This window comes from Myodes glareolus, chromosome 10 (genome assembly GCF_982192425.1).
Source record: "Myodes glareolus chromosome 10, mMyoGla1.1, whole genome shotgun sequence".
Classification (NCBI taxonomy): Eukaryota; Metazoa; Chordata; class Mammalia; order Rodentia; family Cricetidae; genus Myodes; species Myodes glareolus.
In genome coordinates this window covers 53,393,310-53,419,552 of record NC_142035.1, presented here as the reverse complement: position 1 = coordinate 53,419,552, position 26,243 = coordinate 53,393,310, and the positions used below count along the sequence as shown (strand labels likewise).

At 44.6% G+C, this 26,243-nt stretch overlaps 1 protein-coding gene across 2 annotated transcripts in view; it reads right to left on the bottom strand.

The window, feature by feature from the left end:
- The window catches only part of Fbn1 (fibrillin 1), a 205,558-nt gene that overhangs the window by 40,230 nt on the left and 139,085 nt on the right, over window positions 1–26,243 (bottom strand). Inside the window, exons 30-44 of one of the 2 annotated variants that reach the window (XM_048459620.3) lie at window positions 25,630–25,752; window positions 24,599–24,724; window positions 22,862–22,987; window positions 15,773–15,895; window positions 15,503–15,625; window positions 13,956–14,081; window positions 11,784–11,906; window positions 10,185–10,307; window positions 9,724–9,888; window positions 7,942–8,010; window positions 7,724–7,849; window positions 6,668–6,790; window positions 5,856–6,014; window positions 5,132–5,203; window positions 2,397–2,522 (exon numbers count right to left, since the gene is read on the bottom strand). In XM_048459620.3, coding sequence (XP_048315577.2) covers window positions 2,397–2,522; window positions 5,132–5,203; window positions 5,856–6,014; window positions 6,668–6,790; window positions 7,724–7,849; window positions 7,942–8,010; window positions 9,724–9,888; window positions 10,185–10,307; window positions 11,784–11,906; window positions 13,956–14,081; window positions 15,503–15,625; window positions 15,773–15,895; window positions 22,862–22,987; window positions 24,599–24,724; window positions 25,630–25,752 — 1,833 coding nt within the window. The remainder of the gene's footprint in view (window positions 1–2,396; window positions 2,523–5,131; window positions 5,204–5,855; window positions 6,015–6,667; window positions 6,791–7,723; window positions 7,850–7,941; window positions 8,011–9,723; window positions 9,889–10,184; window positions 10,308–11,783; window positions 11,907–13,955; window positions 14,082–15,502; window positions 15,626–15,772; window positions 15,896–22,861; window positions 22,988–24,598; window positions 24,725–25,629; window positions 25,753–26,243) is intronic. The other variant, XM_085696419.2, reaches the window with a different exon arrangement.

The following is a 26,243-nucleotide window of genomic DNA, read 5'->3' as shown; positions in this document are numbered from 1 at the left end:
GATTTGTCTCAACTGTCAGGAAGTACAATACCGGTGGTGGATCCTGTTCCCTAGGAGATGCGACATAAAAGGCTCAGGAAGGGAACAGAACTTTGAAGGTTCAGTAAGTCCCAAGGAAGAATGGCAGAAACAGTGTCCTGGAGAGGAGACTTTGGAGAGAGGAGACTCCGGCTAAGGGTCACCAAGCTGCCTGCGAGTCATTGGGGCATAAGCTACCATGAACGGTCCCCATGTTGAGGGAGGGTAGGCTTTTCAGAGATTAGCTCTGTGACCATCCACGCTCCCATATGGAGCCCCTCACCCACACTCCTTACTGGTTCACGTCTTTGGTTTGCTGTCAGTGCCCTACCTAGAGTAAACAGATGTTTGTCCAGAGGCCCCACCTCTGCCCCCAGGAAAAACCACAACAGAATGTCTCTCAGGTCCGTGCTTCTCTGGTGGGAAAACCTGACCACCGCGGGTGGAGCCTACAGGAGTGGTAGTGTCTGACTGAGGTGGGATGGGCTGTACCTCTCCGTGCAATAGGCCCGTGAGCAGCAGTGTGCCGGCGTTACGGGCACACGGCGAGTTCTCCTCTGAGTGTAAATTGCAAAGAAACACTGAATCAACCTGGCCATAGAAACCAAGTGGGATGACAGGCAGGCACTTCTGTGACACGTGCCTAACATCGGCTCCTACACTTCCTTGTATAGCTGGAAAGGAGAAATATGGAAGTCCCCCCAAACATTCCTGGAATCCATTCCAATTTCAGGAAGGCTGAAATCATGTGTGAAATAAGCCTTCATTTTCTGATTTATTTTAAAAGCTAAGAATTTGGTGGGGAGCAGCTGAGCGCATTTAAACACTCACCTTGAAGATGAATAATTTGCAAAATGGAAACCAAAAATCAAAATACTTAATCTTCTTAATGTTCTCCGAGTCTGACTGTTTCTTGACCCCTTCTTAATCAGAGCCGGTGGTGAAGCATGCTGGCTTTTCCTTGGCAGTAGAGGACCTTGTCCTGACCCAGCTACAGACTTTCAATCCCACATATGCTGCAAAGTCTGGGTGGACTTTTTACTCATGAGTGGCCTTGCCTATGTGTCCTGGCCAAGGGCAGCACTTTTGGCAAATATTAGTGGCAAAGGGGTATTTGGGTAATTATTCAAGGGGCCTCTAAGTGGAGATAAGAGAAAATACAAGGGAAAAGTGGCAGGCATCCTTAGATGTGTACCAGAAGGGAAAGAGAACAATCATGAAGAGGAAGGCCACCTCTAGGCCGATAAGATCAGCCGGCTGTTTCCTGTTCTTCCTACACTGTGCTTTCTCTACAGGAACCCAATTCTTGATGGTTTCAGGAAACCCCAAAGCTGGGGCCATGCTCTGAACTGGCTATCTCCTGAAAAGGGCTCAGACTGGCTATCACCCCTGCCCACAACCCACACAACAAACAGGGTAAGTGATGTGTGCCCAGTTGGCCACAGTGGTTGGGAGCCAGCGAGAGAGCCTAGAAAGCATGTGGTCACTAATGGAATGTGACTATATGTGGACTGTCAACCATCCTTGATTTGTTAATGACAAAATATTGATGCCATTACACACTGAGCGCCATCACACACGCTCCAGGGGGGTAATAACCCAACCTTTCTATAACGTAAAACATTGGGCTGGAGGCCTGCCGCTCAAACATTAAGTAGAAATGATTTCAGCTGTCCTAGAGAACGTCATATTTTTAATAAGCAGCAATGTCTCCCCCACTAAAATGTACAGGAATGCCATCATCCCTGCAGGAGAGATGAAGTACGCTGTGTTAGAAGGAAGCCTTGGAGTCTCTGTCTGTGCACGTGGCTACAGGAGGCAACCGGAAGTCCGTCTCGTGCTTGCCAACATTCTCCATATGAAACCAAATTTCTTCTTCTCACCATTTAGGATTCTCTCATGCGTTTGGAGCATTTTTTTTTAACCATTGTTTCTATTTTGGGTAAACAGATCTCTGTTTCAAAGAGAACACCGACTTTGACATTTAGCTAAAGATGACTGTCCTCTTGCGTTTGCTTTGAAGAAAATGAAACAAAAGCAATCTATTTGACACACCCAGGATTCCAAGTCTTTTCTTATCAGTTAGGAAATGAATATATCCGGTGTTGGGGGATGATGTTCTAGAATGAATATCCTAGTTTTCCCCTTAGGAGTTAATTTTTTTAAAAAAGTATTTTCCCCCATGTTGGTCTCTACCATGTGCTTTTCTTAATTCATTAATTTTTAAAATGATATTTTTGTCAAGCCTGGGAGAATTTCCTATAATGCATCTTTCTATTCCAACTCTTGAGTTGAGTTCAGTGTGGCAGAATTCGCGATGGTGTTGCTAAGCAGCTTGCCAGCTGTGTTGTGTGCAGGCGTGGAAGAGTCGCACTCACCTTCACAAACGAGCAGCTTGTCATTATAGAAGAACCCCACGGGACATTCGCACCGGAAGCTGCCAACCATGTTGATGCACACGCCGTTTTCACAGACCCCCGGGATCTCCCGGCACTCATCAATATCTAAAAACAAAGATGCACTTGTGAGCAACAGTGTGGTCCACGGCCCTGTGAGAGCTGGAGACAGGATGGGAAAGACAGACATGCGTGTGTCTGTGTGGACTCTCATCCTTGGGGTTAGGTTTTGTTGCAAAACATCCAGTTGGTAAGGCAGGGACCACTTTTGAATCTACTGAGCAGCGTGGACACCTGATGAGGAGGGACTGATGGAAGACATGGTCAGCTGTGAAGAACTGTCATGGGGGACTGTGTTTCCTAAGCCAGAGGTTTGGGATCATCTGCATCTTCTCCTGGAGGGCCCCTCTGTTGTCGGAGTTTGACAGATGACGTCAGTTGGGCAGACTTGTAAAGTAAGGGGCTACACTCACCAGTCTCTGGTTCCCGGGGCATCTGTTACTCTACACAGGCACTTTGTTTTCTTATTATAAGCAGGAGGCTCCATAGGGTATTTGCTTGCCAAAGTTGTAAGGGGACAGCCATAGGCTAAGGTGGAGTTTATTTTTATTTTATGTGCATTGGTATTTTGCCTATATGCTTGTCTGTGGGAAGGTCTCAGATCTCCAGGAGTAGGAGTTACAGGCAGTTGTGAGCTGCCAGGTGTGTGCTGGGAATTGAACCCGGGTCCTCTGGAAGAATAATCAATGCTCTAAACCCTTTAACTGTCTCTCCAGCCCTAATGTGGCATTTATAAGAACAGCAGAAACCTCAAAAGAACACACCCTGAAACCCACCTGTCCCAGACCCTTTGTCAAGAGTTTGACTAATTTAGAACCCATTCTTTTAGTATAGATTAAATCATGAACTAGGGACCCCAACATTCGTTAGTTCTAAATGGAATGATGTGTTATTACCAAGCATAGCAAAAACAGACTGAATCAAATCTCTAGTCACTGTTAGGTACAAAATAGCAAAAGGATATTATTGTTTTCTTTTTTCTGTCTGGATTTTATTTCCACTTGGAGAAGTTTACATTTTAAGACAAGATTAATAAACATGCTATATAGTTTTAGCTACCCAGGCAACGACTCTATATGCCAACAGTTCTAAGACCTTTCAGAGGGAGGATATAAGCTCAAATAAAATAAGGCTTTACAATCCTCTAAGTATTTTGTCATGGCAGAATCTGGTAACACTAAGTACATCGCTAAATACCATGTTTCTAGTTGCTCAGAGCTAGAAGCCAAGCAAACTGTGAGTCAGGACTGGGTTCTGGTCCCAGCTCTGTTACTAATTAGCTAGGTGGCCCTGGGTGAGTCCCTTCCCTTTTCTGGGCCTCTGTTTCTTCCACTGGAAAGCGGGGAATTTGGACAAGATGGTTGGAAGTCTTCCCAGATCTACAGGAGGATGGCGCTAGTGCCATTCCAAGTCTTCGCTGACTGCCAACCGTGGGAGCCAGGCCTTGCCGGGTTACATGCCTGGACTGCCCATGGAGACCCATTACCATTAGAGGCCACTTACCTCCCAATCACAGATTCTAGACAGATTAAAAGATGTTTGGGGAAGGAGAAAAACAGAGTAGCTAAGGCCAGGTGCTCCGTGCCAATGTCATTTAGCAGTTTTTCTTTCCAAACCATGAAGTTTCTTTGGATGCTGAGTGGCCTGTGGAGCCATATGGGTTTAGCGCTAAGAAAGCCTGCTGATTGCTGGACCAGGTCCTTGTTTTCTTAAACAAGGTCACTGGAAAGGCTGATGTGGATTTCGGTTCTTACTAGGAATAAGGCAAGACAAAGCAAGCGGTGGTGTCTGCTACCAGACGCTGTCACAGAGGCTTAGGGGGCATCTGATGATGAACATAAGTCCCATGAGGGGGGACCCCATGGATGCAGCAGCTCCCACTGACTTTGGTGGTGTTTGCTTCTAAACTGCAAGGGCACTGCTTATGCCGGCTAACCTCTGTGCAAGGCCTCTCAATCCATGGTGCTTCTAAATCTATTCCGAGCTACTATCCATGGCACAGTCTGCTTCAGCGCCCACATGAGACCCTACTACTGGAAAAAAAATTTTTTTTTCCTCCAGACAGGTTTCTCTGCACAGCCCTGTCTGTTCTGGAATTCACTCTGTAGATCAGGCTGGCCTTGAACTCAGAGATCCACCTGCCTCTGCCACCCAAGTGCTGAGATTAAAGGCGTGCGCCATGGACCTAAAGAGAGGCCAGGGGAGGCAAAATTGATAAGCAGGGGAGCTTTGTGTAATAAACCCTCATAAAAAAAACTTTAGGTAAACTTAGAAGGAAATACTGGGGGATTAAGGTAAATCCAAAGTCAGCTGATTCTGTCCTCCCTTTGACACTGGATTCACTAAACCTGACTGTGATTTTCAGGCCCTTTAACCAGGAGCAGTGAAGGCTTCTGTTCATTATGCAAAGGGCACCACATCATATTTCAAATGAGGACTTGGTGCCTCAAAACTGCTTGAGGTATCTTTTAACAATTTTTCCTTCTCAAAAAAGAAAGAGAAAAAGTAAACCTAGGAAAATAATGGTGTGAATACCCCCCACTTTTCATACAGTGACTGAACCTAGGGAAATGATGGTGTGTATGCCCCCCGCTTTTCACACAGGGACTGAAGCAGAGGACCCCACCATGCTCACAAGCACACCCGCTTCAACTTACCCACGGGTAAACCAGTGTAAATGTCAATGACGAAGCCTGGCCTTTGGCTTCCACAAAGGGTAGCAAATTCGTCTGCAAGAGGTAAACAAAGAAAGGGCAGGGGTCAGGGCCGAGGAAAAATGCAGGGAGAGAAATAAGTATGTAAACATTTGTGATAATGTTTTCATCTGAAAACCCTGCAGATGAACCTCGGCTGTAGCATGGACACTGAAGGAACAAATGACCTCGCTGGGAATGCAGGAGAAATGGGTTTCCTTCTCCTCCATCCTGGAGGCTGTGTCTGACTTTCGTATGGGTTCTCAACATTGCTACTCAGGTCCTCTCGCTCTTGTGGCAAGTGATTGGACACACTGAGCCTTCTCCACACCCCAAGGCTAGTTTTAGATAGATACCTAAAAAATTAAGCTCATTTATTAGTCATATTGGTTTCCCTGATGTTTCCAGTGTTTTAACACAAACAATGCTAGCAATGTTTATATTTTTGTGATCTGTTGAATTTATAGGTTTGGTTATAAATTTGTATATAAGTTAGAAAATTTACTCTATCACTTGGTTTTCAGCGGAAACGATCACCGTCAACTAACAGGTAAATGCTTGCCTTTCTAAGTCAAATTCTCCCTCTGGAAATAAAGAATGGACTCTTTTCTCTCTTTACGAAGACTGACTTTCTCTAGCAATTCCTGGCTAATTTATCAACGACGGGAGCCACAAAACTAAATGTCACCTGTGCTTGGGATGGGACACTGTTCACAGGGCTTATTCCAGGCTCTGCCAATGTTGTAGGAGCAGCAGCACATCTTCTTGGTCATGTTGAACAGGAGTTCTCCGTCACAGGTCTGGTTGTCAGCGTAGTAGTTTCGGTAGCACAGGCTTCTTCTCATGTCTAGAAGAAAGGAAAACAGAAAGGCTGGTGATTCCGCGTGCTCTCCACAACACAGCAGAGCTTAACACGACCCCCACCCCCAAAAGCAAGTATATGTGGCAACCCAGCTGGGTAAGAGCAGAGAACCATCGTGTGTGCAGAAGAACACACAGCTTCTCGGCGAGCCACGCTGCTACAAGCAAGGCACTTGGAGAAATGCACTCTCTGGGGTTCCGTGCCACGGAATGAAGTCATTATGTAGCTCAGCCTTAGCAAACTTTACACGGCCCTCCACCCACGCTCCCCATAACAATTCCCCACTGCCATTTGGCAGTGCATCTCTTATTTCCGACTCATGATGTTTTAAAGCTGTAGGTCAGTGCTGAAATATAATTGTATAAAGACACACCTACAAGTCAAACAAAAGAAGTACTATTAAACCGTTGGGCATCTCCCAACATCACATTTTAAAGAAAAACCCTCAACCACCCACACATGGTGAAAATGCCAAACTTATGGTCTACGAGGGGCACGTTGGGGGTCGGGGTGAGCTGAACTACAACAGCTCAAAGGAGAGAAGCACTCTGAGGGGCAGAGCAGGGCAGAACCCCAGATGCTTAACTGATCTTTGCAGATGAGAGCCAGGCCCGCAGGCTCAAGATACACAGACTCACCCATGCAATTGTTTCCCCCGTTCACTTGCATGTAGTCTGGAGGGCAGATGCAGGTATAGTTGCCAACGGTGTTGTAACATGTCCCTGGACCGCAGATTCCGGGAGTTTCACATTCATTCACATCTATGACCCAAAAGAGAAGGTGTTAAGTGACTATAAGAGCCTCGCTCTGGAACGGGTGGGTGCCTAGCGTCAGCGCAAATGTTGATAGCAGAGCCTCCATCCAGAGGCCTTGAAATCCAGATGTGAACAGCAGGTTCTCAGCCCAGGAATGCCCCTCCCTTCTCTATGTCAGATTTTCAGCAAAGAAGGCTTACTAAGGAATTCATGCCTTCTGATTTGAGCACTTAATAAGCCCGTTCTTAATGTTCCCCCACAAAGCACAGAGAGATGGAAATGGGGCAAACTCATAGCTGTCAAATCTACTTCAGAGAGATAATAACATACTTCCTACGTTCACAGATATAATCCAGACTGAAGCCAGCAGCGACCGACTTCCTGAATCTTCACTATAAACAATGCAGGAGGGACCTGTAGTGCCTCTCCATTCCCAACATGGCGGCTCCCGGGAGTATTTGTTAGCTGCAAGTCTGAGCACTAATGCTAATTCACTGTGCTGTTCAAATAATTCTTACCGAAGAGGTCTCTCACCCAATTAATTGATCCTGTGAATCCTGGATGTAGATGGATTTCCTCCCCCACCTCCTGCCACCCAGTCCTTGGGCTAATTGTTCTCAAATTGAAAAATGGTTAGAATTCTTCATCTTTAAGAAAATGAATAAGGCCACGGCTTGTACCTTAGACAAAGGCCCGCCTTCTAAGAGAGGCTTATCTGAACACGCCAGTCCAGGTGACGAGCCCAGAACTACCCTGAATACAGAGATAGGAAGCTTGCCAGTCTAGTGAAAATGGATTTTCTAAAGAACATGGTTTAGCTCAAGTATGGCCTATGAAGCTAGACTGTTAACCCCTCAGTTTCTGGATGACTGTATCCTGGTTTGGGGTGTTAGTCAGTCCTCAGTATTTGAAAGGACATACCCACAAGGGCTCCCTTACCGTCACACACGCGCGTGTCTTCGTTCAGGTAGTAGCCAGTTGGACAGCGACACTGGAAGCTACCGAAGGTGTTGATGCACTTCCCACCTTGGCACAGCCCTGGAAGCTCCTGGCACTCATCGATGTCTACCAGAAGGACAACAAGGCACGTCTTCAGGATGTGAATCAGCCCCGTCATCCAAAAGGCATGCGTGTTAAGACAAAGGAGAAACACTTACCTTCCAATATAACGGTGATGGGGTTTGGACGAAAACCTTCTCCTCCGGGACAAAGAATTTTATAATCAGCTACGGAAACAGAAAGTTCCACGTGAGTTCCTGATATCTTCAGAACAAAGGCTGACACAGCTTAGAGAACATGCCACCTTTCCAGAATCTTCGGCTCTTATTTAGCCATGTAAAGCAAGTGAACATCTTAGCGTATGTGGACTGCTTCCCAAACACAAGGCTGCTGTGCCGACCTTGGAAATCTGCAGTTACTCTCCTGGTCATAGGTCCTTGTAGGATATTGTGTTCTCCATCTTATCGCTGCTATTAAGAAAGAGTCCTTCCCCACTTCTCTTTCCTGTCAACCTCACGCTGTTCTGGGTGCATGTAGCATTCCTTCCTGGGTGTCACTGTCCCCCTCATATGACAACCTGTCTCTAAAACCCCTGTCCACACAGAGCTTGGGAGAGTCTTCATTCAGTTTCAGCCCACTGCCCTCCTTGATGTCTACATACTTTTCTCACACCTCTGTGCCACACATGTGATGCTAAAACCCAGATTATTTTTTTTAAATAAGGCTTTTTCTTCCCCTTCAACATCTTTTAAGTCTTCCACCAAGCCACGAGGATCCACACAGAACATTTCTTTCAGTGTCGTGCATGTGAATGACAGGGACTCAGGTTGTACCATTGTTCTAAAGAACCCTAGACACATTCTTTCATAATTATCAGCCTTCCTGAGCTTGGCCTTTGCCCTGGCTTTATAAAAGCATGGGGATTCATCTATGCTTAAATTCCCATTCTAAGTGAGCTAGTGAACTTTTGGTAATCATTATTAACTTATAAAGCTGAATTCCGTATTTTGAAATCCGAATCTGGGTTTCCCCTTCTTAATACCAACGACGTTGGGTCTCCTCCCCCTTGAGTTTCTTTCTTCTTCTCTTTCTCACTTAGGCCACTGTTCTGCTTTTCAAAGCGAAGCTCGGAAGTTCACAAAGCGGTCAGCACCCACTTTGGATGTGAACTAAGCCCCCTCTCTCTGAAGAGGAAAGAAAAAGTGGTCCCTGCTAGGCTTTGCCTTCTATTCTGCCTGAGTGACTGCACTCATGCCTAAGACCTGGCCAAGGTCACACAGCCACCACTCAGAGAGACTCCTAACTTGAACCTGGTGCGTGTTTTCTGTCAACCGTGACTCTGCACCTACTCTTTCTTTGTTGGTGGCTGAGGCTGATGCTGAATTAGAGCTCTCCCATTCGGGTACCATTCTGCCTAACAGGCTGAACATTCTTAGAGAGCAGGCCTCTGTCTGCTTCTTCTTTCCATTCTCAACATAATTGGTGAATATTTTGAGGAGTAAAATTGAGGACCCTTCATTAAGAAATGAATCAACATTTATCCCAATATGCTCCGGAAGCAGCAGACAGACTGGCTATACCTGATTGTAAATCAAAGTACAAAATAGAAGCCCCTTTAAAGGAGGTATATTCTTTACATCCTTCAAATCGAATTCTGAAGCTTCCATTTAAATATACCTGAAAACTTAACCCTGGAAGATTACACTAATTATTCCTTCTTACTAGGATAGGAGACACTCCGTGCCTTATGTAAGCTTTTAGGGCAAATCAAAGAGGGAGTCTCCGGACTGTCTTGTACTGAATATGGCTTGATGGGAATGGCCTGCTTTTTCTGCGGTAAACAGACTCTAGTAGATCCTCCTTCAGTTGCGTCTCCTTTATAGATCTAGAGAGAACTGCTCTGAGGTGGAGTGACAGCCGACTAGAGGGTGTCCACTTACTTGTGTTCACAGCAGGACACAGCTCACACGGAGTTCCCCAGGCTTTACCCAGCGAACAACAGCAGGAAGCCTTGGAAACACCAACTCCGATTTCATTGCTACAGGCTGTATCACCGTTGTCTCCTCGGGGCCGGATATCCAGATAACAGTTTCCAGACCGAGTATCTGTTTATCATAAACAAACAAACAAAACTCTCAGGCAAATTCTTTTTACTGGAGGGATAAAGAGTCAAACTCACTTCTGGAAGTGTTTAAAATCAAAATTACTTTTATTAAGGAGCTGAAAAGTACCCAAGGATGTATACTGGTCATTTTCCTTCAGAAAAGAAAACTCAAAGTATTCAATATGCTTGAGAAATACTTAAATGTCTATATAATTGAAAACATCAGAAATAAAACATTCAGTTATGCCTTAAAAATAATAAACAGTACGTGTCTCAGAAAAGTTTTAAGGATCTTACCGACACAGCCAACTCGAGTTGGGTTCAGCTCAAAATCAGGCGGACAGTCGCATGTGTAGCTGCCCGGGGTGTTGACACAGTTCCCACTGATACAGGTCGTTGGATCCAGACACTCGTTAACATCTACAGCCAAAAGAAAAATGGGCAGAATTACCCAGCATCCAGCGTGGGCCTGGCGTCACCAAGGGCAGTCACACCTAGTCTGGACTTCTGACAAGGACTTATGAATTTTTAGGCTCAATTATGTCTAGTGATGCAGCCTCCTACCTCTGAAAGTCCCCTCCCCAGGAAGGAGCTGTGTCGCAATCTTGATTCCCCCCCCCAACTGTGTTTACCCTTCAAATCTGTCACCAGAATGAAATGGAACTTTGGAGCTCAGAAAAATGTTCCACTCAAGGTAACTAACGACAAAACATTGTTTTTGACCTCGGTCAACCAAAATTTCAGACATAGGGCTACAAAAACAATACATTTAATATGTATGGCATGTTATTTTGTCAAATTAGAGCAAGATGTCCCAGGAAGCACTTGGGAGCAGGCTGCCTGCACTGTCTTCCCTAAACACACATGCAGGAGGCTGAGTGTGTTTCTTCAAGCTCACAGAGACCCTCCCTGCGCAGATGCTGTCCTGGACATTTCCCTTTTGGTTTCAATTCCAAAAATATCTACAACATTCCAGATATCTAGGACATGGATTTTTTATTCTGACAGATTCTAACTCTGTACAGCCCTCTTCTCTATTTTCAATGCTTAAGAAATCCGCCAAATGAGACAAACGGCTTTGGAGAGGACAGCCTGGGGGAACGGGACACTTGTCGGCTGATGTTTCCTGTGGTCTGGAAACCCTCATGTTCTCCAGGATGGGACCTGCCTCCTCTGTGCCTTCAGTAGAGGGACTGACTGAGAAAGAAACTAGCCATATCTGTCAGCCTTTTCTTGGTACCAAAGAGAGATGCATGGCTGTAATTTTTCTGGTGTTTTTTTTCTTGTGGTCCCTGGGATCCTTGGCTCTACAAAAAATGACCTGAGTTGAGAACCCCTGCATCCACAGAACCCTAGGACTAGGAGGAAGAAGCAGGACAGCCCCGGAACTCCTGCCAGTCAGTCCAGGTTCAACGAGAGAGCATGCCTCACCGAATGAAAGGGAGGGAGACATCGGATGGCGACTGTGGCCCCCAGATACAGATGCTCAGAGTCCTCACCACCTCCTCGCACTCTCAACCACCACCACTCACAGGAAAGGGCCGGGCAGCCCGCATTTATCAGGCACCCTGGTGGTCAGTACCCAAAGCAGGGGAGGAAAAGGGTGAGCGGTGTACTGGAAATGTACAAGGAACAAACCAGAGATCCCAGGGCATGGCCCTTGAAAGGAAGTTCTGAAGACAGTCAAATAGGGAAGAAAATGTCAGGAAGTCATACAGCACCTCAGAAACATCCCTCCGGAACCCCAAGCTCAAGCCCAGGCCTGCGGACCCGGCTCTTTCCTTTGCGGCCTCACACCTCATCAGTTCCAGACCTCACTCTTCGTTTTCCTCCAAAGCGTGTGTGGTACCCCCTGGGACACCTGGGACCCCACCTTGTGCGTGAGTGATTCCTCACCTGTGCAGTTCCCACCGCTTCGGTCCAGTTCGTAGCCAATCTCGCACTCACAACGGAAGAGGCCCGGGAGATTGTGACACGTCCCAAAGACACAGATGTTGGGAAGGGAGCACTCATCGATATCTGGGGGGAGGGGTTACACAAAGAGGGAGAGTTTTTCTTTTTCATTTCCATTTTCAAAACTATCCAATAGGCAATTGATGTTAGCATTAAGCAAATGCAGTCTACATGATACTAATCTAAGCAGTCTCTAAACTTGTGGGGGATTCTCTGCACACAGAAGTCTTGCTTGTGAAAGGTTCGGCTTCCTCAGGCCTCATCACACACCAAGCTCTCGGCCGAACATCTCTGTGGTGTTTGATATGGGTCTACATTACTGCTGTAAAGCAAGAGCCAAACAGAACAAGGTAGACTAAATCCTTGGGTTGTTCTGATCCATATATTCCCCAATTTGGGCGGAGAACTAAAGTTTTAAGACCTTTTTGGGGCAACTTTAAAATTCAGTTTTCTCCTCTGTCCCTAGTTCTCTGGCGTGTGCTTGTTATGGTTGATAGGAGACCTACAAACTACAGATGCCTCTCCCAGGCCTCCGCCACTGCTTCACCTGAGCGCTCGGCTTGTGGGATGAATACACCCATTTTCAGACTGGAGACTGCTTTAAATAGGCGTGACCACTCTGCTGGTGATGATTTATATAAAAACAAACAAACAAACAAACAAAACCTTCCTGTAAGTTTTAAGTAAGAGAAGCAACATTTGCCTCGTGCCTGTTTGTATCAGGAGAGGAGGTTGAGTTCCTGTTTCTCTTGGGTTTGGGAGCATGGAAGCAAACAAGGCATTAGGCTCACCAGCAAGGCCATTGTCGAGTTTCTTGCCTCAGAACTTTTATACCAGTGCTGCACTTTGAACATGAGCAAGATAAAGAACACCCAAGGGTTCCATAACGAAGGGTAGTACAGAAATCAGTGTGTACAACACAGCTGAGAAATAATTCTGAATTCATATCTGTCCGACAAGGAACAGTTATGGGCTAACGCACTGATCGGGGCCTTGCCTAAGCGTCTGTCAGTCCTTATCATTTGTTTATTTCTCCTGAGATCATTTTAGTTCACTGTAAGCCCTAATTACTTTTAATGAAGACAGTGCGCTTAGATGTGACAAGTGTGAGGAAGGAGAAGGATCTGTTGTGTCCTAATTGGCTCCTTCTTGAGTCAACAGGTTGCTGGGACTCTTCCTGACCAACCAACACGTCGCAGAAAGACAGCACTTGAAGCAAGCGGTGCTGTTCCAGGGAATTCTTCTCCAGGGACATGTCAAATCCCGTTCCATGTCTACATGCATGAGCTATTTAGAGAATGTTCCAAGATATATTTAGGACATTATTCCACACACGGAGCAAACTCGCTGCTGTCATTATCTGGAAACTTTGACTCGTGGAAACCGGAGGTCAGCAGAGATCAACAGCCACGCTTCTGTACTTCCAGACAACCCTCAGACAGAACACTAGGGGACCTGTGCTTTCACAGTGCTATGTTCTAGAAGTGGGGACAACCGAGTCACACTGAATTAGGTGTATGTCGTCATTCTATCTCTCTTTTGTCCATTCTGTGTTCTCACATTGCAGACCACTTGGCCCAGATTTTCTCTGCATAACCAGAAATGGTCTACCTGAGGACTAAGCCCCTATGTTAGTTACCTGTCTTGTTGGTATGACAAAGTACACCCCACCCCCAAAGTAGTAGCATTAAGAGCATTTATTTTAACTCATGCTTGTTCGTGTCAGGGAAGCCACGGTGACGAGAGCTTGAGGCAGCTGACCATATCGTGTCCACAGCCAGGCAGCAGAGAACAAGGGACGGTACGGTTCGGTCTGCTTGCTCTTATTTTAGGTTAATCCAGGACCCCAGTCTTACGAATGGTGCCACCAGAGTTAAGATGATTCTCATCGCAGGTAACCTAATCTAGATAATCACAGGCAGACCAGGCGTCTTGACTCTTGGCGCTTCTGGATCTCCTGAAGTCCCCAATCCTAACCATCAGACCTCTCTACCAACTGAAACACATTTCAAGTTTAAACTAGAAAAAAAAATAAGCCCTAATGTCTGAATATCTATCTGAATAAGCAAATCTCATCCAGCCCTGCAAGGCTCCTCCCAGTTTCCCCATGGTTACCTTCACAGGCCTTCCCGTCAGCACTGGGCACAAAGCCCATGTCGCATTCACAGCGGTACCCGCCAGGGGCGTTGAGGCACTGGCCGTTCCCGCAGAGGTTCAGGTTCTCGGAGCACTCGTCAAGATCTGCAGACAGAAACACAGGCTATGCTTTTGCAGCCAAGCGCTTTCCAATGCCTCGGGTCCTATAATTTTTATAACTGCCAAGTTCCTGAGTATAACTGTACTTCATCGTAATTCCTGTTTGAGAAATTCAAATTCACTGGTTTTCTCTTATGAATGCCAGTGTCGAATATGCAGCAGTGTGGGGTACAGAGTTGGAGCTCTGAATGCTAAGTTATCACGAGCGCTGCAAAGTGACTATTAAGTCAAACTCGCTACTCAGGTGAAGATTCACAGGAAGACACATTTGAAAGTGTGTGGCTATGTCTCAAGCGTAGGGCTCAGCTATAAGAGGTGACAGAGGGAGTGGAGTGGCAAGGTCACAAACATTAAATACCAAGCATGTGAAGCATTGATGTTTAATAAGTATAATTTCAATATTTTCCTCAAGATACTAACCCCTGGGTTGGGCAGAGATGATTTCAGTGACGGTAAAATCTTTCAGGCAGTCGCTCAGTGACCCTTAGCTTCTCTCATACTTACTTGACACCTTATTAATAATTTCATAGTGCCAGACAGAAATTAGTGCTTCAGTGTATTTAATTAATTTAAGTTTATGCTCTAAGTCACATCACCCATTCATTGCCAGCGGGTACTGGGTCTATCTTATCTAATCCCAATGTCCTGACACAAGAAGTGTCTTTGTGGACAATACACATGTAACTATCCGCATAAATTATGCAATCACATATTTTTGTAATCATACATACTCAGCTTCAGAAGGCAAGTTTATGGTAATTCTGTGACTTTTAATTAGAGCGAAGAGGGAAGACGATTTCATGAGTACATCAGAAAGTGAGAGAAAACTTATGGAGCAACTCTGAACTGTTGTCATGCCAACATGCAGTGGTGGTGAGGACGGGGAGGGGGGGCAGTCTGTACCGTTCACCTCCAGCAGAAACGCCACACCCTCTGCTCTTTCGTGTCTTCCTACAGCAAGCTTATCCTTGGGTCTGATACACACAGCAAGTCACCAAAGCACAAAGGTGTACACATATAAAAGGGACTGTGATTGGCTTTAGAACACTAATGTCATTATATAGATTGATATATGTGCATATAGATGTATACGTATACATATATGTGTGTGCAATATATGTGTGCATACATATGTATGTATGTGCACATGTATGCATATATATGAGATGTGAGATATAGAGAGACAGACAGGCAAACAGACACAATCACACTGTGTTAACTTTTAGAAGGTTGCTTGGTGACTTGCCTCCAAGGTTTCATTCATTCCATGGGGATCTAATCTCAGATAAGCACTCATTTCTGTTACCTGAGTGGCATGCCCAAGTCTTAAAAAAGAATTGTTGGTCTGATGTGGGATGTTCTGCTCTCCAACAAGAGCTGCACAACTGTTTCCAAAGCAAGCCTACCTGTGCAGGTGAAGCCATCGCCCGTGTAGCCGTCCTTACAGAGACAGCGGTACGACCCCATGGTGTTCTTACAGTCTGCATGTTGGCTGCACATGTGGGTTCCATTAGAGCACTCGTCCAGATCTTAAGAACAAAGTTTACATCATTATCAGTACCACGGCATTTACATCGAGTAATACACAAATTAACTTTTACTTTATAAAATGAACAGTTTCATGTTTCTAATCCACATAGTTCATGAACACAACTTCTATCATTGTTCCAGTTCACCTGTGCACTTAACGCCATCTCCAATCCACCCGGGACTGCAGCTGCACTTGAAGCTCCCCGCTGTGTTGGTGCATACAGCATGTCTGCCACAGTTGTGGGCTCCGATCTCACATTCATTGATATCTGGAAAATAAAGAACCCAGTTCTTTAGAGAAAAGTTCTGCACGACGCTGATGACTTAAGTCTCCCCATCGATGAGCTCCCTATTGGACAGCTTTGCATTTTCATTTATGAAGAAGGAAGAATGAGGTCACTGCATTCGCTGTGGTATCCTCCATTCTACGGGAGCGCCCAGCCACCTCTCAGCAAAGCGAACCTCTCTCCAAGGAACAACTTAAAAGGTCCGTGGCTTTGCTTAGTGTGCACGGTCACGTTTTTATTGGCAATATATTTTTAAGACAGCTATAGGTAATTATGCATTTTCACATCTTTATAGGCAGAGGAATATAAGGCTGACAAAGCAGAAAACTTTTGAGTTCTATTTTTATTCTTAAATTTAAAGCATTGTTATCCCATTATATATTACTTTTATCAGATCCTTATTTTAGGTATTATCATTTCAATCATATGCAGAAAATGTTGCTTTAGGTGCTATGCAACCCTTCTTAGCTTCCTAAGCCTTCTTACAAATTCCATGTAAAACTCAAGTCAACCTAGAGAGAACTTCTGTCAGAATAAGAAATACCAGGTTAGGTGGAATTTGTCAAAGATCAAAAATGATTCCAAAATTCCCCGAAATTTCATTTCCGATTTAGCCAAGATAGACTATATAAAGATGTTGTGGTGATTTTTTGTTTCCTCAAACAAACTCAACATAGAAGGGGTTACCTTCATACTTAACTCCATTATTTACTAGAAACAAATATTCATGGCTATAATTCTACAAAATCTTAGTCAAGAAGAAGGAGACAGGCATAGGAAATGTTGCAAGAATTTTCAGTGATCACTCAGTGGCTCGAAAAAGACACCAGGTAACAAGCTCTGTTTACCCTTTTGTTTACAAATGAAGCTCAGTTCGACCACTCTAAAGTGTTAATAAACAGGCAGCTTGCCAAAATGTTCTATCCTAAGCCTAGAGTGAAGGTCGTGGGCTCAAACACAAAATAAAATAACAGGTTTCTTTTATAGAATTCTTTTGCAATGCCACCAATAATCATGACATGAAAATACATAGTAAAGAATGTTTTATGATCATTGGCAGTTGCTGGAGCTAATTTTAATGTGGTTTCCACCGTCACATGAACTGATCAAGTAGTGGGGCAGGGCAATGGAGACACAGGGCTTTGGACTTGAGGCTGCGAGCCTTAAGTCACTGGACAACAAAGCCTACCATATCCACAGAAATAAAAAAAGCCATTGTAGGGATAATTGTGTTGAATATCACACAGGCATTCAGGAAAGCAAGTCTTCCTGTGCTTGTCTAACAGACTCCACAGAACTAACATAGATATCCCCAAGCATGACAGTCTCGTGTCTCAGAAAGAAATACACAAATCACAACTTTTGTGGAGTTCTGTCCTAATTTCCTTCTCATACTCGTTATAATATTTGGCAAATAACCTTCGGTGAAAAGAAGGAGCTGCCGTGTGTGTGTGTGTGTGTGTGTGTGTGTGTGTGTGTGTGTGTGTGTATGGGGTGTATGTGTACAGGGTATGTGTGAATATGGGGTGTGTGCGTGCTAGCCTCCAGATATCACAGAGCTGCTGAACTCTGGGTGTGAAATGTCTCCCACAAGCGCCTGTGTGTACACATTCGCTCCCAGCTGTGGCACTGTTTGGGAAGGTTGATACCATGGCCTGGGTAGCAGATGTGATCACTTGGGCAGAGCTTAAAGAAGACATCTGCTTCCCTGTCAGCCAACAAGTGAAAAGGCCATCCTGCAAACTACCGTCACAGGCAGAGCTTCCCAGCTGCCGTGCCCCCCTTCCATGGTGAAATGTCCCCTGAAGTCAAGAGGCAAATAAACCCTCTTTCTCTCCTGTTGTTTCTATCAGGTGTTCCATCCCCACAAGAAAAGTAATGGAAACAGAACCCAGGAAGTTTCTAAGTGGAAAGAACTAGAATTCTGCTCTTCAAATGTTTAAATTCTCAGGGAAGGCAGTGAGTGGGCCCTGCAGCCAGTAAAAGGCAGAGGTAGAGTAACCCCAACTCGGTTTCCCTGTCCACCGACACTTCCCTTGGGACACAGATGTGTAACAAAGATTATTTGCTTAGTGACTTCAGTTATAAACCTTTAAACTTTGTTGTAAAGATTGAAATGCCGAGAATTATCAGACTCAGAGAAACATCCATGAGGCCCTTTCACCAATTATAATCTTACAGTGACTTGGGGCCTGCTGAGCTGTAATCCTACACTGTCCACTCTTCTCTTTCTACTAGAATACGTCCACTGGACAAAACGGGTCTGACTATATTTTCACACATCTATATCATATTCTTTGACCATTCAGCCTCCAACTGTCTCTTTTTTCTCCCTCTGTCCAGGTGTCTAATGGACCAAGATTCCACTCTTTTCACACGCTTTTAAGAAAATGAGCACTTCTTTTGGTTGAGGCATTTCCTTGAATTATTATCATTAAAAATGTAATATAAAATTATAATTCAAGAAAATATCTTTGATTTTTTTAAGTCATGCTTTCATGGTGAAAAGAAATTCTGTTTGCGACAGGCTGCCTGTCGTGGGCTTTGGCATCCCTGGGAAAAGCAGTTCAAGGGTCATATTCAAATCTCACGCTGTGAAAATGATTCATTATTTAGTAGCTTACGTGCTTGGTGTGTAAGAAGCAGATGTGAAAGGCAGCAGGTCACACGCTGCAAATGCATTTCTGAGTTAACAGCGCCAGTACGAGTATGAATGTGTGTGTGTGCGCGCGTGTGCGCGCGCACACACACACACACACACACACACACACACACACACACACACCAGCTCTTACTGATGAACTGTTTCCATGACAGACTTTGGCAAACAGAGGGGAAACTGAGCCATAAGGAAAACAAGCAAACAAAAGCACTGTACTGAAACTCTCTTCAATAGCATGAAGGGAGCAGTACACGCGTGCCAAGAACATCTCTCTCTGTACAAATGTTCTCTAGTCTTCACAAGTTCGCCCCAGACAGAAAATCCATTTTTCAGAAAAAGTGGAAGCGAAGCAAAGCAAAGAAATTCAAATTCAGGCTGACGCCGCTGCCTCTGCAGCCCCATGGGTTCTCTGTCATGAAGACTCTCACAGGTCCTTTGTGCATAGCCCCTTGAAGGGCAAGGGTGAGCTGGAGGCTCCATGGCAGGGCTCAGCCTAGCCCAGAAATCTGTCACCTGGGTATGGGATATGCTGTGACCTCTCCTATAGCCTCCCCCAGCCATCATACAGAGAGAGGCCATGCCACCCACACAAAAATGCCTGCCTTTCCTCCTCCCAGACACCGTCCGTTCCAAGGGTCCTGGTCCCATGGACCGGGAATCTCTAGAATGAGGGGTTGAGGAAGAGAATGTGACTGCCTAAATGCAAGGGCTACTTGGGTTTCTTAATTTGGGTCAACATTTGAGCCAAAACGATTAACTGGAGTGAACACCCACGGAGTTTCCGCAGGCTGACAGCCAGTGAAGGAGACGCCGTGATAAGACAGCCGAAGGAAATGACTGGCTGTTGGTACAGAAGCGCATGCCTCTGAGACCTGCCAGGACCAGACCTCATGTGAAAGGAACAGAGAGCCCGAGACATGGATTTATCCAGAAATCTAGCTACTTCAACAATTCTCACTGTATCCACTGGTAAAGTGAGCATATGTGAGGCCAGGTAGGTTCTTAAAACTGAACTTGTGAAAGCCGAGACCCACTTGGGTGGCACCCCGAAATGTCCTTATCTTCTTCCAATTACAGTTACTTAGCATGAGCCCCAGAGGTCACAGGAAAACTGTGACCCCACCCACTTAAGTCAGAGACAGAGCTGCGTCCTAGGTTTCAAGCAAATGTGCATTCTCTCTTCATGAACTCAAACATTCCCCTCTGCAGTATCCACAGTTTGGACAAAGCTTAAGAAGAAAAAAAAAATGAAGCCCTTAGCATCTGTGTGGGCTGGGAATGTGAGTCAGTGGGTGGATTCTTAACACTGCCGGTGATTGGGAGAAGAAAACATGTTTATTTGTTAAAATGGAAACAATCAGTAATGACAAGGGAGCTGGAATATCTAGACGGAGCTGTAATGGAGCCCAGAGGGTGATTTTTGTTCTCATGAAACCAAGTCCCTCGTTAGGAAACAGCATATGTGTTCTTAATAATTGCTTCCCAGGGTACTCACTTAAAAATCCTATCTAAACAAGCAGGGTGTACGTGCGTGGTGTGTGTGTGTGTGTGTGTGTGTGGTTATGACACAGTTGAAACGTCTCTTTTTGCTGTTATTTGTAGTGCGTCTTGCTTATCCAATTAGGTAAGATAAGTATCTCCGTTTATATTAGTTGTCTGGGACATTATAAACACTTGTCTTTAACACAACCGTCACCAAGGTAACCTGACGGCGTTTAAAGCTGTGAGTAACGCTGATTTGAAACCAGCCTGAAAGAGCCATAGTTATGTGGGACTGAAAAGACATTCTGGCTGATTTTTAGAAACTTGTTTTGAAGTGTGTGAGGCTTCGTGCCAGTTCCTGCCTGTGTAAGTCATTTCCGGTCCAGTGTGATACCCTTGGCTGTTACTAGCAGGGTCATTCACAGAGGATCTTTTTCTTCTTGCCCTAATGCAGCTCCCTCCTCCCATCGGCCACTGCCAAGTCCTCTGTCCACAGGGATTGTTTGGTTAAGGCAGAGGACCCTGGCGATTTGCTCATGCTCACAAACCAGTAGAAGAACCCAGGACAAAATCCAGCATTCTACTCTTTCAGATGTGACTCTCATGAGCCAAGATATCGCCAACCAAAACGTCATTCTGTGCACACAGATGGAAAGGATAGGGAGGCACTGGCCCTTCGGAGAAGACGGGATTTCTCTGCGTCCCTCTCTTTGTAGGGTTTATTAAAAGATGATCGCTGCACCGTGACACCGGCACTGACTCAGCCAGTGAAGTGAGTACTTCCTGTCCCCCACAGCCTCAGCATCTCTGCAAATTCAATTATAAAAACAGGCCTTTTCTGCACACAAAGTAAACATTTCCCTTTAGAAAATGAATTTCGTGTATGTGTGGCAAACAGTTATATCGAAGTTTTGGTAGACTTCACGTTGCCTCTATGTACCGTGTCTGAAATGGCGGTAAGTTCCTGAACATGGTATCTCTTTTATGTATGATGTAACCATAGTGTGGGCATAACCTTTCACCAGGGTAAAGGCCACAAACTGCATGTTCCCCAGTTAGATGCACTCTGGAAAAGGGAGCTGTACACTCTCTTTCCCTCGAGGCAATTAACACTGTCCCAGAGACCTGGTCTCTGTGGAATCATCATGGTCGTCTGCTTGGGCTTCAGTGAGCTTTACTTTTCCCTCGATCCATTACAATGCAGCATAGAATGAGTCCAGCTTCCTCGTCACGCGGCCGCACCTCCATCTCTTAGCAAGTCTTAGATGGACACTGGCAGCTGATTATAAAAGTTGAACCCGAGAATCATTTGTACCTGAGTGTCTCTATGGATGAGTGGAAGCATTCTGTCATTTGCCAGAAAGGACCCTTAGTCAGGCTTTCTATGAAAAGCAATGGAGGCCGCATAAAAGAATTTCAGTGTTGTGACTCTTTCAATGGCTTGGGCAGACTGACAGTTTTGAATCATCAGTAATATTACTGGTGTGTTTTAGCAAGTTTAACAGTTAACAGAACCACTTTATAACATATATATGTATACATACATATATGTATATATACATACATATATTCATACATATATACATATGTATATATGTATGAATATATATATATATATCTAGATGCTTTTTTGAAATACATTGATATAATTAAGAGAAGGATCCACACATTCTCAAACTACCAAATGCCAATGTTAATGTTTAAGTCACAAGGGCTTGCCAAACAACATTTATAATTCAAGTCCAGCCCACTACTAATTAAATGTTTGTGTGTTTTTTTCTTTAAAGTTAGTTTTCCCTAAGAGAGAAATGCTAGGGAAAAAAAACCCTATTCTCTTTTTTTTCTAATTTAGTTAGTTTTATTTTATATGCATTGGCATCCCCTGGAACTGGAGTTACAGACAGTTGTGAGCTGTCATGTGGGTGCTGGGAATTGAGTCTGGGTCCTCTGGAAGAGCAGCCAGTGCTCTTAACCACAGGGTTATCTCTCTCCATCTCTCCAGCCCCTAATTTTTTTTTTTTTTACAGTTACCTATTTCAAACTCACTATGTTCTCCGCGATGTTTTAAATTATGTTATGTGCCAATAATAGGTAACTTTAATATAAATTATTATAGTAAAACTACTCTGTCTGCCACTCCACGTGCTGAATGTTATCATTGCAAGTTTGAAAACAACTAAACATGTATAAAGCTGCATCGTGGCAGAGTGGCTTCTTCCATTTGGCAGTGAATTGTATAGTCTCCCAGAAATACCGTGAAAGGCTTTCTTCAGCTGCAGATAACAAATAAGGGGACTGTGAAGGGCTTAATTCTCTTACGACATTAGCTAAGTTACACGAATAAAGGCTCGTTTGGAGTAAAAAGTGAATGCATCTCTAGTTTGAGGAGTGGAAGGGCTTTTTCTTTAGAAGATAATTTTAGCTGTAAGATACAGAGTTGGCAAAGAAGATTATCAGAAGGTTCTGCTCTGATACAGTGTGTGAGTGTTCAGGAACTAGCCCGGTCGCTAATGCGACCCGAAAGTATGATTCTTAACCTATAAAAACCATATCCTTAGTCATGTTAACTTACCCAGCACCACAGAGCTTAGCCTTATTTCCACAGGCAGAACAGACTTCACCTGCGGTCTACTAAAGCATGAAAAGTTTCAAAAGGCATAGAAGCTAAATTAATGAAGCATGGCGCACAAAACACCTACAACACAGTTAAAATGCTAAGTTTAAAAACTTGGGTTGAGCTGCAGCTATGATGGCAGTGTCTTAGCTCGCTGAAGTTTTCGACTGGTAGGGAACAGGAGGCGTACCTGTACAGCCCGTTTTTCCTTTTTTCCCTGAATAGCCCATATCGCAGTGGCAGATAAATGAGCCCTTAGTGTTCTCACAGGTCCCACTGAGGCAGATATTCGGATTCAGGTCACATTCATTGACATCTGAAAGACAGAGACACGATTCATAGATCCAGGTTTCTGCTGAGATGGATGCTTTCTCCCCGAGACAAAGGAACTGTGACAGAAAAGCTAAGAAACAGTGAGAGGCTTTCCCTAAAACATTCTGGAAAGCAAATGGTCTAAAATAGTATATTTAAATGCTTTATCTCAGAAAAACACATAAGAAAGTCCATGTATACTGGCATTATTTTAGCGCTGGCTAATTGCGTAACCTGGCTCTTTGCTTCCTGTGATAAGGGGTCAGGTGGTCAGTATATGCACTGCCTCCTGCTGACTAGACGCTTGCTGATGTGATGGTTTTTCTTGGCGCTAACATTCTCTGTGGGAAGATAATGGATTCTGTGCCATGCCTGCGATTTAGCTTCCACATTCAAGAAAGACAGGGCAGAAGGAGTGGAGAGATAGCACGGCCGTTCTTCCAGAGGATCAGGGTTCGAGTCCTGACACCCACATGGTAGCTCACAGCTATCTGCAACTCCAATCCTAAGTGACTCAATGCCCCTTTATGGCCTCTGCTGGCACAGGGCATGCATATGCTACACTTACAGACATGCCAGCAAAATATCCATCCATATAATGAATGTGCATGTGGCCCATCCTGAGCTCCTACTTCTGACCAAGAGGGAATAATCTTCACACCAGAAACAACTAAAAAAAAATTTTAAAGAAGTGGACAGTAGATAGAAAAAAATGCCTTTTCTAGTCTCTGGGCATTAGGCAACAAAAATATAGTGATTCCCAAGATAAATAAAATAAATTAAGTGGGTTCTAGGTTATTCTCAGATTACTGAGGAACAAATTGTAGATCTGGGCCTATGGCAGAGGATACCACATAGAACCAGATGGCATCACGAACCCAGCTAAAAGTCAGATAAGCGCATAGAGAGGGCACCAGTGACCCACAGAGGACTTCTGTGGATATTCAGGGCAGTGGTAAGCCGTTCATCCCAAGACATAAACCATCCAGGCTGGGAGAAGCATTGTCCATGCAGTTCAGCAATCCCCGGTCTTCACAGAAGCCCTACAATAACGCCCCTTCGTCAGAGTGAAATTAGAAAACCTTACACTTTACAGGGACCCTAGGAGAGTCCCAGAAGGGTCTTGCCTCAGTAATGCCTCAAAAAACACTTCTAGACTAACTGCTGCTTAAAAGCGGGACTTTAAAAAGGCTCAGCCTAGTTCCAGATGACATAATCACATATTCTTGCTTTTTTATATTTTATTTATTTTTATTTTATATGTATTGGTATTTTGTCTGCATGTATGTCTGAATTAGGGTGTCGGTTTCCCTAGAACCAAAGTTATAGATTGTTGTTAGTTGCCATGTGGGTACTGGGAATTGAATCCAGGTCCTCTGGAAGAGCAGTCAGTGCTCTTAGCCACTGAGCCATCTCTCCAGCCCCATAATTGCATTCTCAAAGTTCAACAATACTTCTAGAACAGAGGAAGTATCAGCAAAATTTCAAACGACTATTTTGCAATAAAACATTATCAGGCAGGAGAGGAAGCAAGGACTATGAACATTATCTTTGCATAAGTTCACAATATCCACGACTGAGCAGGTGATTTATCCGATGACGTCTGCTTTCTTACCTACACAAGTCTTCATGTCTTCAGACGCCATGAACCCATCATAGCACAGGCACCTGTACTCTCCAGGTATGTTTGTGCACTGACCACCATCACAGATATTGGGGTTATCTTCACACTCATCAATGTCTAAAAAGAAGATAACCAACAACCACGTGTTACAGACATTGACATTGGCTCCATTATCCAGTGGAGAGGCAGTAACTGTCCCAACTTAAAGAAATTCAGCCCATTTGGAGAAGGTGGACACCTCCTTAGCGTTGTATAAACTACCCTATCAGGTTGTCCTGTGACCAGAGAAGCCAGTCAATCTCAAAGTCTCAGTATTTGATCTAAGGACCCAACGGCCCCCATGCTGGTCTAAAACACTAGCAAAAAAAATTAAACACGTAAATTTGTAATTCAAAATGATAGTGAATCATATTTTATCATTGTCCAGTTATAAATAGTTCCTTTGACATTTGCTTTGGACACTCAAATTTACATAAAGGTGGGTTTGGGCGGGCTGGGAGGGTGTTAAAGGTCAAACAAAATCACTGTGGTTTCTAAGTTTGGATGCTCTTTTTAACCAGAGCCAAAACTGAAAGACTGAGCCAACCACTCAACTCTTTATCTCTCCCTGGCTTCCTGGCTCTTCCAGCATAAGATAGGAAGACAGGAGTGTAAGTTAGGAGAGGGGCTCTCAAACTTCAGCATCCATCCCAATGCACGGAGCACCAAGATGACAGTTCAGTAGATTTGGATGGAGCCTGAGGTTTTAAATCACTCAGAATTGCACCAAAATAGTTTCAAGATCCAACTCTCCAAGATTCCATTTATTCCAGTGCTATGACTTTCCTCTTTCATATACTCTCAACTACCGTTTCTAAATGAAGACCCACTGCCAAGTGTCTTGCTGAAAGACACACAACTAAAAGGTGCAACAGACAAGGACTTGAACTCAAGGTTGTTAAGATTCCAAAGCCCAGGCCCTGAGCAACTCTGCTTTGGGAGACTGTCCCTGAGAGAGAGAACCAGAGGGCAAAGCTTCTCACCTGTGCACGATCTCTGATCCGGCATCAGTGCGAACCCTGGCTGACAGCTACACTCGTAACTGCCTTCCGAGTTGGTGCAGAAGGTTTCGCAGCCGCCGTTCATGATGCTGCATTCGTCGATGTCTAGAGGAGCGGGAAGAACATCAGAATGTTATCTCCCAAATGCTTGCTGAGATTTAGCGACTGCCATAGAAGTATCAATGATGGGACTTTGCAGAGGTGATTCAACCACGAGGACTCCATCCTCTGGGTGGCACTGGTGCCATCAGAAAATGGGTGAATTTGGCCACGTTTGCTTTTTCTCTCTCTTGCCTTTCACATACTTTGGCAGAGCAAAAGGGCCTGTGCCCGATGCCAGCATTTTGCTGTTGCTTCCCAGCCTCCAGAGCTATGAGGGAATGAATTTCTATCCCTATAAACTAGCCAGTCTCAGGTATTCCGGTACAGCACATAAACACTGACTGAGGCACCTTCTTTGGTGTTTACAGTTGTGGCGATCTTCTTGGTCATTGATTCAGTTATAAACTGGAATTATGGCTTGATGGGCTACGGTTCTGATTCTTTGCGAGAACCTAAATTGAAGTTTTGAGCTGTCCTTGGCTAGATTTCAAAAG